Here is a 15,773-nt window from a genome sequence, read left to right on the forward strand (position 1 = left end):
AGTCAGTTTCCTGAACAATTAAAGTACTCAGTAATAAAGCCGCTTTATAAAAATGGAGAAAAGGATAATGTTCGCAATTTTAGACCTATTTCTATGCAATCAGTGTTTGCTCAAGTTATTGAAAAAGCCGTGTATGTACGGATAATTGATCATTTTATATCACACAATTTGCTATCAAGTGAACAGTTCAGCTTTAGAAGCCATTTAACGACTGAAAATGCTATATTCTCTTTTCTCTGTGAGGTACTGGTTGGGTTAAACAAAAGGTTTCAAATGCTAGGCAAATTTTATTTTTATGTAACTAAGGTGTTCGTGTTCATCACAAAATATTGCTCCAGAAGATGGACCATTACGTCATTGGTTCATCTCTTACTTTAGTAAGAGACAGCAAAAGGTCATTATTCACAATGTTGAGAATGGCTGTGATGTGGGGTCTGAGTGAGGTACGGTGAAGAGTGTGTGTGTGTGTGGGGGGGGGGGGGGGGAGGAGGGGGGGGGGTGTTTGCCCCAGAGATCAGTGTTGGGGCCACTCCTGTTCCTTATTTATATAAATGATATGCCCTCTAGTATTATGGATAACTCTAAAATATTTCTTTTTGTTGATGGCACTAGCTTCATGAAACAGATGTTGTGTGCAACGTTGGCTCGGTTTGAAATAGTGCAGTTTATGACCCAAGTTCAGGATTTGTAGAAAATAAACTAATGCTAAATCACAGAAGACTCAGTTTTCACATTTTCTAACACACAGTTCAACAAAACCTGACATTTTAATTTCACGGATTGGGCATATGATTAGTGAAACTGAACAGTTCAAATTTCTAGGTGTTCAGATAGATAGTAAGCTGTCAGGGAAAGCCCACGTTCAGGATCTTGTTCAAAGACTTAATGCTGCTTTTTTACTATTCAAACGGTATCTGAAATGAGTAATGGTTCAACATAAAAATTAGTCTACTTTGCTTATTTTCATTCAGTTATGTTGTACGGTATTATATTTTGGGGTAACTCTTCCCATTTTAAAAGGATATTTTTGGCTCAGAAATGGGCAGTTTGGACAATAAGTGGTGTAAGTTCACACCTCTTGTCGACCCCTGTTCACAAGTCTGGGTATTTTGACATTGGGCTCTCAAAAAAAAAAAAAATTAATACTGTCATTTCTTGTTAGCAATATTAGCTTATTCCCAAGAATAAGCAGCTTTCAGTCAGTTAATAGAAAACTAAACTCTGCCTCAACAGGCCTTAGGAAGCCCAAGGGTACCGTCTGGCCCCAGTGTCATCCTCAGCCCACAAGCATGACTGGATGCGGATATGGAAGGGTATTGTGGTCAGCATACTGTTCTCCCAGCCGTAAGTCAGTTTATGAGACCAGAGCCACTACTTCTCAATCAAGTAGCTCCTCAGTTCGCCTCACAAGGGTAGAAGGAACCCGCTTGCCAACAGTGCTGGACAGACCAGATGGTCACCCATCCAAGTGCTAGCCCAGCCCGACAGCGCTTAACTTCGGTGAGCTGACGGGAACCAGTATTACCACCACAGCAAGGCCACTGGCATTCACTCAAATCAAAACTGAAGAGTTTCCTCATGAGTCACTCCTCCTATTCTATCGAGGAATTCCTTGAAAAATTATGCTGTTTCTTGTTTTATTGTTGATTGTGTTTACTTAAAGTTACAGACTGACTTTTTTCAGGTTCATAAACATTTATTTTTATCTGTTATACTTTTGTGTTGTAATTTCATGTACTGACATGTTCCATGACCTTGGAGATTTGCTCCTCAATTTGTTCCTACAGAACTTGACATGCGAATAAATAAATAACAAGTGCGAGGATTATTGTACAATTAGCTTAACAGCTTATACATCCTAGTTGCTGACAAGAATAATATTTAGAACAATGGTAAAGAAAACTGAGGATCTGCTAGATGACGATCAGTTTGGCTTTAGAAATGGTACAGACACAAGTGAGGCAATTCTGACATTGCAGTTGATAATGGATGTAAGACTAAAGAAAAATCAAGACACATTCATAGGATTTGACGATCTGGAAAGTGTTTGACAGTGTAAAATGGTGCAAGGTGTTCGAAATTCAGAGAAAGCTATAGGGAGAGATGGGTAATATTTGATATGTACAAGAGCCAAGAGGAAATAACAAGAGTCAACAACCAAGAATAAAGTGCTCAGATTAAAAAGACTGTAAGACAGGGATGTAGTCTTCGCCCCTACTGTTCAATCTGTAGATCGAAGAAGTAATGATGTAAATAAAAGGAAGGTTTAGGAGCAGAATTAATATCAAGGTCAACGGATATCAATGATACAATTCGGTGATGACATTGCTATTTTGAGTGAAAGTTACCAAGAATTACACGATTTGCTGAATGGAATGAATAGTCTAATGAGTACAGAGTATGGATTGAGAGTAAATCGAAGAAAGGCAAAGGTAATGAGGAGTAGTAGAATGAGAGAGATGAGAAACTTAACATAAGGATTGATGGTCACGAAGTAGATGAAGTTAAGGAATTTTGCTACCTAGGCGGTAAAATAATCAATGACAGGCAGAGTAAGGAGGACATCAAAAGCACACTAGCGATGGAAAAAAGAGCATTCCTGGTCAAGAGAAATCTACTAGTATCAAACATAGGCCTTAATTTAAGAAAGAAATTTCTGAGAATGTAAATCTGGAGTACAGCAGTGTATGGTAGTGAAACATGAACTGTGGGAAAACTGGAACAGAAGAGAATCGCATTTGAGAAGTGGTGCTACAGATGAAGTTCTATACAGAGTTGGAGATGAAAGGAATATGTGGAAAACACTGATAAGGAGAAGGGGCAGGACAATAGGACATCTGTAAAGACGTGAGGGAATGACTTCCGTGGTACTAGAGGGATCTGTAGAAGGCAGAATATTTAGAGGAAGACTGAGATTGGAATACATCCAGCAAATAATTGAGGACATAGGTTGCAAGTGCTACTCTGAGATGAAGAGGTTGGCACAGGAGAGGAAGTCATGGTGGGCCACATCAAACCAGTCATAAGGCTGATGAGCCCCCTCCCCCCCGCCCTCCCCAAAAAAAGGAAGAAGAAGAAGCAGTCCTTTTGTTCTGCTGAAAGCCTGTTGTTCTTCAGGAGGGACCTGGGGAAGGATTGTGAGGTCAGGTTGTAAGTTAGGAATTACTGGAAGATGACCAGGGGATGGTGGTATGAATTGGGACAACTAGGGTTCCATGTTAGGATTGGAATGACTTTGGTCAGAGAGGTTGGTGGCAAAGAAATGTTTCCACTGAAGGGAGCAGGATAAGGAAAGTAGGTCTTTCATAAGTCAAACATGGTTAAATATGGGAATAGGGCTGTATGTGAAGCCTTTGGATAGGACTGAAACTTCTATCTGGCTCAGGATTTTGGTGGAGAGGTTAACAAAAGTGTCTGGGATTGTTTTGTTCTGAATTTCGTAAATTGTTAGTAAGGGGCTTTGGAGGATGCCATAGTTTGAAAAGGTCAACTAGGCAGGGTTTGAGTGCTGTCAGGAGTTGACGAGAAGGAAAACTGGGAGTAGAATTGGGGTTAGCTGTGCCCCAAGGCGTCCTTTATTTGTACTGTGAAACCTTGCTTCTTGCCAAATTTTGTGCTTCTAGTTCAACAAAAAGCACCCTACAGGTTTTAATGAATGAATTTCTGAGTATCAATGTATGTGTCCTAAATGGCCATGTCATTTGACTGCACTGACTTAGAAGTTGAAGTTATTACACCACCAAAGGACCATATACCTTAGTGTGTGACAAATTTAAACTTGATACACCTACCTGTTCCTGAGAAAAATGGTTTCTAACAGACAGACGGCCAACAAGGTGGCCCTATAAGGGTTTCATTTTTAGAGATTGAGGCTCAGACACAGGCCGCCGCCCTCCCTCCCCCACTTCTGCATCCGAAAGTGTGTGTGTGTGTGTGTGTGTGTGTGTGTGTGTGTGTGTGTGTGTGTGTGTGTGTGTGACACAGAGAGAGAGAGAGAGAGAGAGAGAGAGAGAGAGAGAGAGAGAGAGAGAGAGAGAGAGAGAGACTATAGTTACCAATTACCAAACAATGGAAAATCCAGGATGGAATGTAACAATATTATTGTTATTGCAATTACGTAGATGAAATTTTGAGTGAGTGGCTGGTAATCTAAGGTAATTCATGCAATTCTATGGGTTATTTATTTAGCTGGAATTGGCAACAGTGGTCTGACTCACTGACAGTTATTCAAGTCTATATGGATGAGTGAGAAGCAACATAACCTGGTCACTGTGTTATAATGCAAACAGTCACATTCCAACAAAATGGAAAAGCAAATTAAAAAGTGTTCCAGCTGCCCTCAGAATTTGAGAAAAGTGCTTGAGTTAGGTACAGTGACTGAGAACAACTTCTTAATTTTTTTTCCAGTAATATAGTATAAGTAAAAATATTACCTACATGCTAACCACATAATAGAAACTATACTTTGTTTTAAAAATTACTTTTAAACTTGAGGATTTGTTTTTACTACCCATAGAATTGACCTCATTGAAGTTGTAAAAAAAAAAGTTATGTTTGCAGTCCAATTTATGTCCCCTAATAACTCTCCCCTAACTCTAAAACAGCTTTTTCGACTTGGTTACCCAATCAATAAAGAAGCAGTGTTGCAAAACATCTTTTCCAATAAAAAATATCAGCTTAAATTTTTTTATAAGTACTGTGTGTCAATTAATCTTTAAAATGCATAATTCCCTGAGCTTTTATAATTTTTGGGCATTTGTCCAGACATTTATCCTGGGAACTTGCTCCAACTTATAAATGCCCAGGCATTTTACACCACAAGTATTTCATATTTCATTGGTCAACTTCGCAAAGGTACAAACTTTGTATGTCTTGAGGCAGCATAACTCATGGTGTACAAATTATCCAGGCTATATTCAGGTAGTATTCAAGAATGAAACCACTTAGCGACTTCCAATAACTACACGTAATTTCAAACCTTTTCAAAACTCTCTTTCACTGACATCACCTGCAAAATAATGAAAGCTTGTTGTTTACCACATTTTCACTGTTCATACACTGAAACTTCAGCTTCAGGCATGATGTTTTAGGCCTAATTTATTGCTTGTTTTACTGCCAACTCTATTCACAATAAATTTTGCAGACTGTTTCCCTTATACCAGTGACCATACCTGCAAAATAATGTCATTGCCCAACATACAGTTCAGGAGATGACGTCATAAACATTGAGAGGCATGAAAAACTAGCTTTTCTATTTTATACATGATAGTTCTATTCTCTAATGGATCGGGGGAAAAAGAGGGGGGGAGGGGGGGTGTTAACTGGCCAAAGACTAACTGAAAGAAATTCTATCCCACAGCGTAGAGAAAGCTTTATCTACATGAGGTCTTTGCCAGGCTGTGAAGGCACACTCTAGGCCTCAAATCTCTTTTTATCCTCTGACTTGGCATCTAAATTTTACTAATAAGTTAGAGCGCTTACTCTTTGTAATCGACACAATCAAAGTGGAGGATGGTTCACATACACCAAAACTGGACATTAAAAATATAAAAATTAAGCCCTCTATAAAGATAATTAACAATCTGATGATGTAAATAAAATAGAAAGAAACATTCCACATGGGAAAAATAGATTAAAAACAATGATTCCATGACTTACCAAGCGGGAAAGCGCCGGTAGATAGGCACAATAAAAAAAAACACACAAACACACACACAAAATTATGAACTTTCGCAACCGGCGGTTGATTAGTCAGGAAAGAGGGAAGGAGAGGGAAAGACGAAAGGATATGGGTTTTCAGGGAGAGGGTAAGGAGTCATTCCAATCCCGGGAGCAGAAAGACTTAGGATAGGTACACACACACACACACACACACACACACACACACACACACACACACATATACAGACAAGCAGGCACGGTTTCATCCTAACTGTTCTTAAGTTTTCAAGCATTTGTATATCTGCTAACAGTGTGAGCTTAAAATCAAGAAATGAAAGAATAAGCCTTTTGAAACTCTGCTTGTGTCTGTATGTATATGTGTGTGTGTGTGTGTGTGTGTGTGTGTGTGTGTGTGTGTGTGTTGTGTGTGCGCGGGCGCGAGCGTGTATATACCTATCCTTTTTTCCCCCTAAGGCCTAAGGTAATTCTTTTAGCTCCCGGGATTGGAATGACTCCTTACCCTCTCCCTTAAAACCCACATCCTTTCATCTTTCCCTCTCCTTCCCTCTTTCCTGACGAAGCAACCGCCGGTTGCGAAAGCTCATAATTTTGTGTGTGTGTTTGTGTGTTTTTTTATTGTGCCTATCTAACGGCGCTTTCCCGCTTCGTAAGTCATGGAATCTTTGTTTTTAATGTAATTAACAATCTGTTTAACAAAGGAGTTCTCCCAGAGCTTTTCCCAAGACACAATGTCCACTTTCGCAAAATTAACATTCAGAGCCATACATATTTACACTTTCATTCACTCTAAAAGACCACTGTCCACTTGTACCAGTCAATATGTCAAAATTCAAGTAATGATGTGCAACATTAATCTGACAATATATTTTTATTAAATTATTAAAGAGGCAATATCTTACACACTTCTATATAACGTGACAACCAGTTATTTACTGAAGGGGTGATTTTTCTCTTTTTCTATCACTTTAAAATAATCTACATATTCTTACTGAAAATCACCGATTCACAAAGATCACAAACATTTGTGTATTTGTACATACTCGGTGATGTATATGTACCAAATGTACAACTTCCCATTGTAAAACTTTTAATACACAGACTGAAACTGTATATTTTCAAGTAATACCTGACAATGCTGGGCTGATCAGATAGTGGTGTCCCCCATGGCATATGCATTGGGGGCACATGCAGCCATGTTGATGATGGAAGACTAGTATGGTGTGGAGGTGGGGATATTTCACCAAACATGCTGTTGTCAAGGTTCTGATAACCAGGCACAAACTGCATGTTTTATATAATGAACACCACCTGAAAATGAAATAGAAAAACATATCACAAATGTCAAGAACAGAGAATGAAAAACTACACGATAAATGCTGAGTCATAATGAGAAATCAAACAAGAGATCACTAAAAATAAGAGTCCATCAATTGGCATAAACAATGTAGGATCACTGATCCACTGAAAACACAGATATTATACAAGCATAGTTATTACAATGAAATAGAGAACTAAAAATTGAATTCAAATGTACTGCATTTCATTCAAACAGGGACAAGCAAGTCAGAATTTCCACTTGTCACATTTGGAAATTATGCCCACCTTCTGTACAACTTGGGGGAATGCATTACACTCAATTGGCTCTATGGATTTCCCCTGGCATTTCCAATAAGGTAATCTGGCACAATTTTGTATACAAAAAATCAAATTGTCACACATAATAATTCCCATTAAATTAAAGGGGATTGCTGTAGTTATCAGCACTGGGCCTTCCAAGTGGATGTTTCTGAGAATGGTTGAGTAAGAGGATTCAGAAAGGCTGGGTGTAGCTTGAAGAGGATGGATTACAGACAGGTTGATATCAGGACACTAGACAGACCATTCATGAGAGTCTTCTGTGTGTATTTGGCCATGCTTCCATGTCGACTGTCAAACCGAATGTTCATGGCTCCACGATCATGCTCTGCATTTGGTGGGACCAGCTCAGCGTCGTGTACTATGAGGTATTAAAACCATGTGAAACAATGACAGGTACTCATTATTGAACACAATTAATGTGTTTGAGCACAGCATTAAGAGAGAGGCACTATAAAGTGATTTTGCAGCACGACAGCACTCAACCCCATGTTGTAAAAAGAGGTCAAAACGTACTTGGAAATGTTAAAATGGGAAGTCCTACCTCACCTTCCATCTTCTCCAGACAATGCTCCCTCTGACTATCACCTGTTTACATCAATGGCGCATGGGCTGGCTGACCAACACCTCCAATCTCATGAAGTTACAAACTGGGTCGATTCCTGGAACGCTTCAATTTTTTCAATGTGGGGCTCATACACTGCCCAAAAGATGAGAGAAAGTAATGGCCAGCGATGGAAAATACTTTGAATGATACACATGTAACCAATTTGTTTCATTAGAGACTCAAATGATGGGAAAAAACAGCAGAAGCAAAGTTGTACACATTGCATTTTGTTATTCATTATTAAACCTAATCTTGCATTACCCCTATTTGATTTTGTATTTATAACCCTGTATTCACCTGACCAGAGGTATTGTTCTCCTGCCACCAAACTTCACTAATTCCCACTACATCTAACTTTAACCTGTCCATTTCCCTTTTTAAACTTTCTAACCTACCTGTCCAATTAAGGAATCTGACATTTCACTCTCCGATCCAGAGACACCAGTTTTCTTTCTACTGGTAATGATGTCCTCCCAAGTAGCCCTGCTCGAAGATCTGATTGGGGGGGGGGGGGGGGGACTATTTTACCTCCAGAATATTTTACCCAAGAGGACGCAATTCATCATTTAACCATACAGTAAAGCTGCATGCTCTCAGAAAAAATTATGGCTCTAGTTTCACCTTGTTTTCAGCTGTTTGCAGTACCAGCACAGCAAGACCATTTTGATTAATGTTACAAGGCCAGATTGGTCAATCATCCAGATTGTTGCCCCAGCAACTCCTGAAAAGGCTGCTGCCCCCTTTGAGGAACCACACATTTATCTGGCTGCTTAACAGATACCCCTCCATTGTGGTTGCACCTGCAGTACAGCTATCAGTTTTGCTGAGGCACATAAGCCTTCTGATCAACAGCAAGGTTCATGGGGGCAGTAGAAATCTATCCTTTCATAATAATTTCATTATTCCATCCTGAATTTTCCATTGTTTGATTTTGCCAAAAACACGCTAGAAGCATTGGATGTCTTATCTTTATCTATTGGAGAAAATTAGGAAACTGACTGCTTATTTTACACATCTAATGTAAAAATGTGAAATAACATCATAATCTACCTGAACTGTATGTCTAGAACTGATGAGACTATTTGGAGCTATAATGAAGATTAGTAAGTTCAACTGGATGTAGTTACTTTTAATTGTAATATAGAAAAATCAGTAACAGCAATCATGAAAACAATGTCTGGGATGATATAAAAGCACTGTAGCCATTCACGCATCTTTTCATCCTACATAGTTGTATTTATCTTTAAACTATATACCTCTTTACTTCTGTATGCATCCTCTTTGGTTTGAAGCTGGCACAGTACTTAAGTAGGATATCTTTGGCTTCCCTCTGACAACCATGCCTCCATCCTTGCTACCCTCCCTGTTTTCCTTTCCCTGTTGCTTCATAACGTGGGTTGTGAGTAACTAAATCCACTTCCCCTTCTTCCCTTTATTTCCCCTCTCTCCTCCCTGATGAAGGAACATTTATTCCAAAAGCTAGGAATGTAAATTTTTGTTTTTTGTGTGTCTATCGGCTGTACTGAGCTGAGGTAAGTTCTGGCCAGCCCCTCTATCTCTTTGTTAGTATTTGTTTCACATCTTTATATGAGATTTTCCATTAATCATTTAAATATACAAATAAGCCATTTATAGTTGTTTGTGGGTGATATGGCTCTGCTGATTACGCAACCCATGGATTAACAGAATGTCCCGAGAACAATTACTCCAACAAAGAAAAATTAATTTGATGCAATAAACAAATCAGAACAATGTATTCCAAAAGTTGGAGAATATCAGCACACCTAGACGTTAACAATAACTGTTAGCCAAGTACAAAAATGATGCTAGGTTACAATACTGTAAGAAACTTTTATCCCTCACAGACACGGTTTCATCCTAACTGTTCTTAAGTTTTCAAGCATTTGTATATCTGCTAACAGTGTGGGCTTAAAATCAAGAAATGAAAGAATAAGCCTTTTGAAACTCTGCTTGTGTCTGTATATGTTTGTGTGTGCACACGAGTGTGTACCTGTCCCTTTTTCCCCCTAAGGTAAGTCTTTCCGCTCCCGGGATTGGAATGACTCCTTACCCTCTCCCTTAAAACGCATATCCTTTCGTCTTTCCCTCTCCTTCCCTCTTTCCTGATGAAGCAACTGTGGGTCGCGAAAGCTTGAAGTTTTGTGTGCTTTTTTTATTGTATCTATCTACCAGCGCTTTCCCATCTTTGTTTTTAATATATTTTTCCCATGTGGAATGTTTCTTTCTATTTTATTCAAACAATAAGTTTACTGTGACATCAAAACCCAACAATAAAAAAATAAAAAACAGTCTGTTGGTACTGTACACTTTCACACATCTGTGGTATCAAAGTCCACGGCTGGCTAACATTCTACACCACATTGTTCCACCCTGAGTGTTGCAACATGCTTGGCTTCTTATTAAAATGCTGTACACAGTGGTATGAAGACCACACTGCTCGAGAATGTACCACTCTTTGAGGGCTACCCTCCTGTGGTCATCCAGTGCGTGACAAGTATTCTACATCTACACTCTGCAAACCATTGTGACGACCATGGTAGAGGGTACATCTCTTTGTACCACTTGTTACCATTTCTTCCCATTTCATTCACACATGGAGTGTGGGAAAAATGATTGATTGAATGCATCTGTGCATGCAGTAATTATTCTAATCTTATCCTCGTGACCCTTATGCGAGAAATACATAGGGGGTTGTTGTAGATTCCTAGAGCCATCATTTAAAGCTGATTTTTGATACTTTTTCAATAGTCTTTCTCAAGATAGTTTATGTCTATCGTCAAGCGTCTACCAGTTCAATTCCTTCAGTATCTCTCGGACACTCTCTCATGGATCAAACGAACTGTGACCATTCGTGCTGCTCTTTTCTGTGCATGTTCAATACCTCCTGTTGGTCCTATCTGGTATGGGACCCACACACTTCAGCAATATTCTAGAATAGAACACAAGTCTGATTTGTAAGCAATCTCCTTTGTAGACTTATTGCACTTCCCCAGCATTCTACCAATATACCAAAGTCCATCACCTGCTTTACCCATGACTGAGCTTATGTGATCATTCAATTTCATATTCCCACAAATTGTTAGACCCAAGTATTTGTATGAGATGATCAACTATAATCAGAGGATACTACTAGTTTTACATTTCTGAACATTTAAAGTAAGTTCCCAGTTTTTGCACCACTTTGAAATCTTATCAAGATCTCACTGAATATTTATACAGCTTCTTTCAGATAGTACTTCATTTCAGATAACTACATCTACAAAATGTCAGATTACTATTAACATTGTCTGCAAGATCATCAATTTTCAACATGACCTGCAAGGGTCCCAACACACCTCCCTGAGGCACATCCGAAGTTACTTCTACATCTGAAAACGACTCTCCACCCAACACAACATGCTGCACCTTCCCTATCAGAAAGTCCTCAAGCCAGTCACAAATTTCACCTGATCTTGCAGGGGTTCCACAGGGCCTTCGAGTTTTGTTCAGTTTTGAGGATTTTAACTATTTCTCAACACTACTGACACTAACATTTATTTCACTCATATTTTCAGTGGTATGAGTATTAATTGAGCCAATTCTCATGGGTTTTCCTTTGTAAAGGAACATCTGAAAACTGAGTTAGACATTTCAGCTTTTGCTTTCATACCCTGTCTCATTTGCTAGGGACTGGACAGTAATTTTGGTGCCACCAATAACCTTTACACACAACCAGAATTTCTTTGGGTGTTGTGGAATAGTATCTGACAATATTCTGCAATGGTAGTCACAGTAGGCATCATGCATTGCTCTCTTGACAACCAAATGTGTTTCATTCCTGCAAGATGCACTGCAAATTTAAGCTGGTTTGGCCCATCACCGAAATGTTGACTATACGAATGGACAACAGGTACCAATACTGTGCAACCCTCAAATAACCCATGACAGCAATGATAGGAATCCTATATTCATCTATGAAACTGACACAAAACAAGGTATGAATTGATATCTGTCTGCAGCCGTATTCTTCAACACCGTTCAGCAAGTGACAGATAAATCTTTCTCATGTCACCGAAGAAAACCTGACACCACTTCCACATTCCATTCTAGGTGTTTCCTTCCCCACCACAACAGTCCTGATGCTGGGAGTTTGTTGTTGCTCTTCATTAGGGTCACTTACAGGTCACATTGATCATAGAGAGATGATTACATATTGTCTGGGTTGACACATCCCTCCCAGTTACCTCCAAAAAAGACAATGCGCACATCCACTGCATTCTCTCTGGGGCAGGTACAAGGTCTAATTTGTAGATAGTTGTCATCAGTTGGTGCCATTCATGGGGAGCAACCACTGCAAAACACGCCTTCAATGTTTCATGTGTGACAACAGGGGTTGAACATTTGAATGACATCACTGTCGTGCATGCCAATGTAAAAGGTAACTTCTCATGCTGACAACCCGTCTCGTGGTAAAGTAAGTGTATATACAGGGCCTGGATCACATCTAACTCAACACTAAACACATAAATGAGCCAATTCACAAGGCAACCTACTGAATTATTCTGAGAATGTGGGTTTGCTTTAACCTCCATTACACACGTGGCTGTTTTTCTGCCAGCAGCACACTGGGCCGCAGCACGTACTGGAAGAAGATGCACATGACCTATACCTCCATACAGGAAGCCTCTAGCACATAGAGCAGAGCAATGGTGTGTTCAAAACAATGGCACATGGGGTTCGCACCCTCTCTGACAGGGAAAATCACAACTAACTTAACAATTGACGACTGTGTACCAAAATAAAAACTGTTAAAATGAGTGGCAAGTTCATAGAGTCCTCCATCCTGCACCTACTGCAAAACCATCAGAAACAGAAGAGGAACCTCAGGAGGAAGATGCCATTGTGTTTATTCCTTTAGGTGGTGTATTATCCAGAGATATGGGACAAATTCTCCAGGAATACCAAGTGGAGACAAACCTCTACCCACCAGCTAAAAGATGGTCTCTCCTCGGTAGTGTCGCAATGACCTCAGATTACAGAATTATGGTATGTATCAGATATTCTTCCAATGTGGCGAGACAGGTATAAATAATATTATGAAAAGAGTAAATCGCAACTCACCATATAACAGAACAACAAAAGAACTACTAAACACGTAAGCTTTCAGCCAGAAGGCCGCCTTCTGAGATACACAAAACACACACACACACACACTCATGCAAATGCAGCTTACAAAGATATGACTACTGCCTCTGGCTGCTGGAGCCGGAGACAGTGGTCATGTGTGTGTCTACTTCAGAAGAACGCCTTCTGACCAAAAGCTTATGTGTTTTGTAGAGTTTTTATTGTGCCTGTCTGCAACTCAAAGTCTATGTTATATAGTGAGTTGCAATGTATCCTTTTCATAAAATTGTCAAGACATACATAGGTCAGACAATGCGGAATGTCTATGATTGTTGTCAAGAGCACCAAAGATACACCAGATTGCACCAGACTAAATGGTCAGCAGTTGCGGAACATTCCCTATCAGAAATTACATTGAATGGATTACAAAAATACGAAAGTTGTGACACAGGTGTCGAACTCATGGGACTGGGTCATTAAACAATCCATCAAGAATTGAGTATGAGAATTGGTGATTAATGCTTTGGTGCAGTTGTTCGCTGCAGTGGGCAGCAGTTAATGTTACTCATTTTTCATTTTTAATCAGTCCTGAAGCTGCAAACGCATGCAGTTCACTTTTGTGGATACTCTCTACCAGTGCAGTGTTCTGCATGAATTTGCGGTCTCAGGATTGATTTAAAACACAAAGTAAACAACAATAAGCAGCTGTTTGCTGCAGAAGAAAACTGCATTACAGGGTTAAAAAGAGGATAGTGATATCCCACTGTGAGGCATGCAGAGGAACAGCAGAAGTGCTGCCAAAATGTATTCGTGGTTGTGAACCGAAGGTGGAGCAATGAGTTGGCAGAAAGAATGGGTGAGTAATAATCGGAGCATATGATGGGCAAAGCAGCATGTTGGAGGGAAGGGAAGACAAAAGCAGAATGCTGGTCTCTAATCAGAAATTTCATCAGTATATCAGATCGTAAAGTGGTCGCTTGCCGAAATATTGTGCCCAATGAACACTAAAATCCTGCCATTGTCATCATCAACAGCGTTTTCTAAATATTCTCCTCTTTCAGGTGCCATCAAATTCCTTTCAACTGATGACCAACATAGTAGTAAACTACCAAACTGTATACACAATACTCATTACAATCACAAACTTCACACATTATAAAACAAAACACACTTCCTGCAATCATAAAACTGATGTTAGATGAAATGAGAGAAAATCGTTCCCATGTAGCTTTACAAGAAAATGGGAAAATTCAATAAATTGATATGAAATTAAAAAGAGATTGGCCATAAGGAGTGCAAACACTTCTACTGAAGAAAAGAATGCAATAAATTGCACACTGAAAAATTTGCAGTACAAATGTTGTCTTAAAAGAAAATTAAAATAAAAAACAAATGACATGGTAGAAATACAAACACCGATTACCTCTCAGAGCCTTTTTTAAGAAATTTTAAATCACCCATTGTATGATTCTATGTACACTTTAATTGCATTAACATTGATTGCCCATTATCTCAATCATTGGTAAATAGTAGAGAACAAAATGCTAATTCTGCCTGTTAACAACTTCTCCAGCAGTTATAAAATTTATATAGTTACACTATATTACATCGCGTAATCATCAGAACTTAGGTTTAATTACAAGAGATGTTGTGCTCGGATGTAATTAAAATGCGTTAGTGCGAACATTTACACCATGGGCCATTCACGGAAACTTCTCTGAGGAATATTTTATTATTACTTTGTTTATTTTGCTCCATTGTCTGCAGTATAAATGAAATAGGAGTTTCGTAAAATAACTTGTAATTACAAAGAAAAAAAAACTGATAAGAGAACATTGCGCGGCGCCAACAGTTCTGTCATGTTTCCTGGATCACAAACTGTATAGGTCTACTTTTCCACATTGAAAGGGTGTCAATAAGGAGGAGAGAAGATGAAGCAAACACTACAGCAGCATCAATCAACATTACCTAATTACCAGAATTCCATAGGTTGAGCAACTACTCCATCCAAGAAACTAATAACGCGAAGTTAGTGAAATTATTGAAATGAAATAGCCCGACTGGGTTCGCGCATGACAAATATGAAACTTTTACTATACAAATACTTTTATAATACCGCCACTTAGTTGGAATTATCAATTGCACTTCTGAAAAAACGCACCAGCCGGTTGACAAACCAACACTCATAAACAAACGATTGTGACGCTAAGTGTAACATTACGTTAAAGCTACAATAATGTTCGCACAGGAATTATTGTGGGTGTCTTACGTCTTCAAACTGCTGCAGCTGATTTTCAACAGATATAGTGAACTATAAGTAAACAAATTTAGTGATTTAAATAGCACATTCACAATGCGTTTACTTTTCCAGCTGACACAACGTAAACATCAACGACTTATTATGACAAAGTCGCAAATATCTCTGGTTGCAGCTCCCCCACTTCTTTGCGGAGGCATAGAGCTTTCTACATTATTCTAGATGTCGAAGCTCGAAATGACTACCCATATCGTATCCCTGGCTTTTTGCACAAATAATTCCCATACTAGTTATACTTATCTTATGCACAAGCAAAATAAATTCCAATGTTTCAGAAGTCAAAAACAAATCGCGAGTAACGAAGCAACAGTAATATTCTTGATGGATCCGAGAAGTAATGAGTTAAAGTATGCGATCTACCTGACCGTCACTGAACAGGAAAAGTATTGCCTGAACATCAACTTATTA

At 39.0% G+C, this 15,773-nt stretch overlaps 1 protein-coding gene across 1 annotated transcript in view; it reads right to left on the bottom strand.

Moving 5' to 3' along the window:
- The window catches only part of LOC126284527 (probable serine/threonine-protein kinase samkC), a 73,853-nt gene extending 58,368 nt beyond the window's left edge, over nucleotides 1–15,485 (bottom strand). The window contains exons 1-2 of the mRNA XM_049983521.1: nucleotides 15,318–15,485; nucleotides 6,809–6,990 (exon numbers count right to left, since the gene is read on the bottom strand). Of these exons, the coding sequence (XP_049839478.1) occupies nucleotides 6,809–6,969 (161 nt within the window). The 5' untranslated portion in view covers nucleotides 6,970–6,990; nucleotides 15,318–15,485. The remainder of the gene's footprint in view (nucleotides 1–6,808; nucleotides 6,991–15,317) is intronic.
- Between the last annotated feature and the right edge of the window lie 288 nt (nucleotides 15,486–15,773).

Source organism: Schistocerca gregaria, chromosome 8 (assembly GCF_023897955.1).
Source record: "Schistocerca gregaria isolate iqSchGreg1 chromosome 8, iqSchGreg1.2, whole genome shotgun sequence".
NCBI classification, from domain to species: Eukaryota; Metazoa; Arthropoda; class Insecta; order Orthoptera; family Acrididae; genus Schistocerca; species Schistocerca gregaria.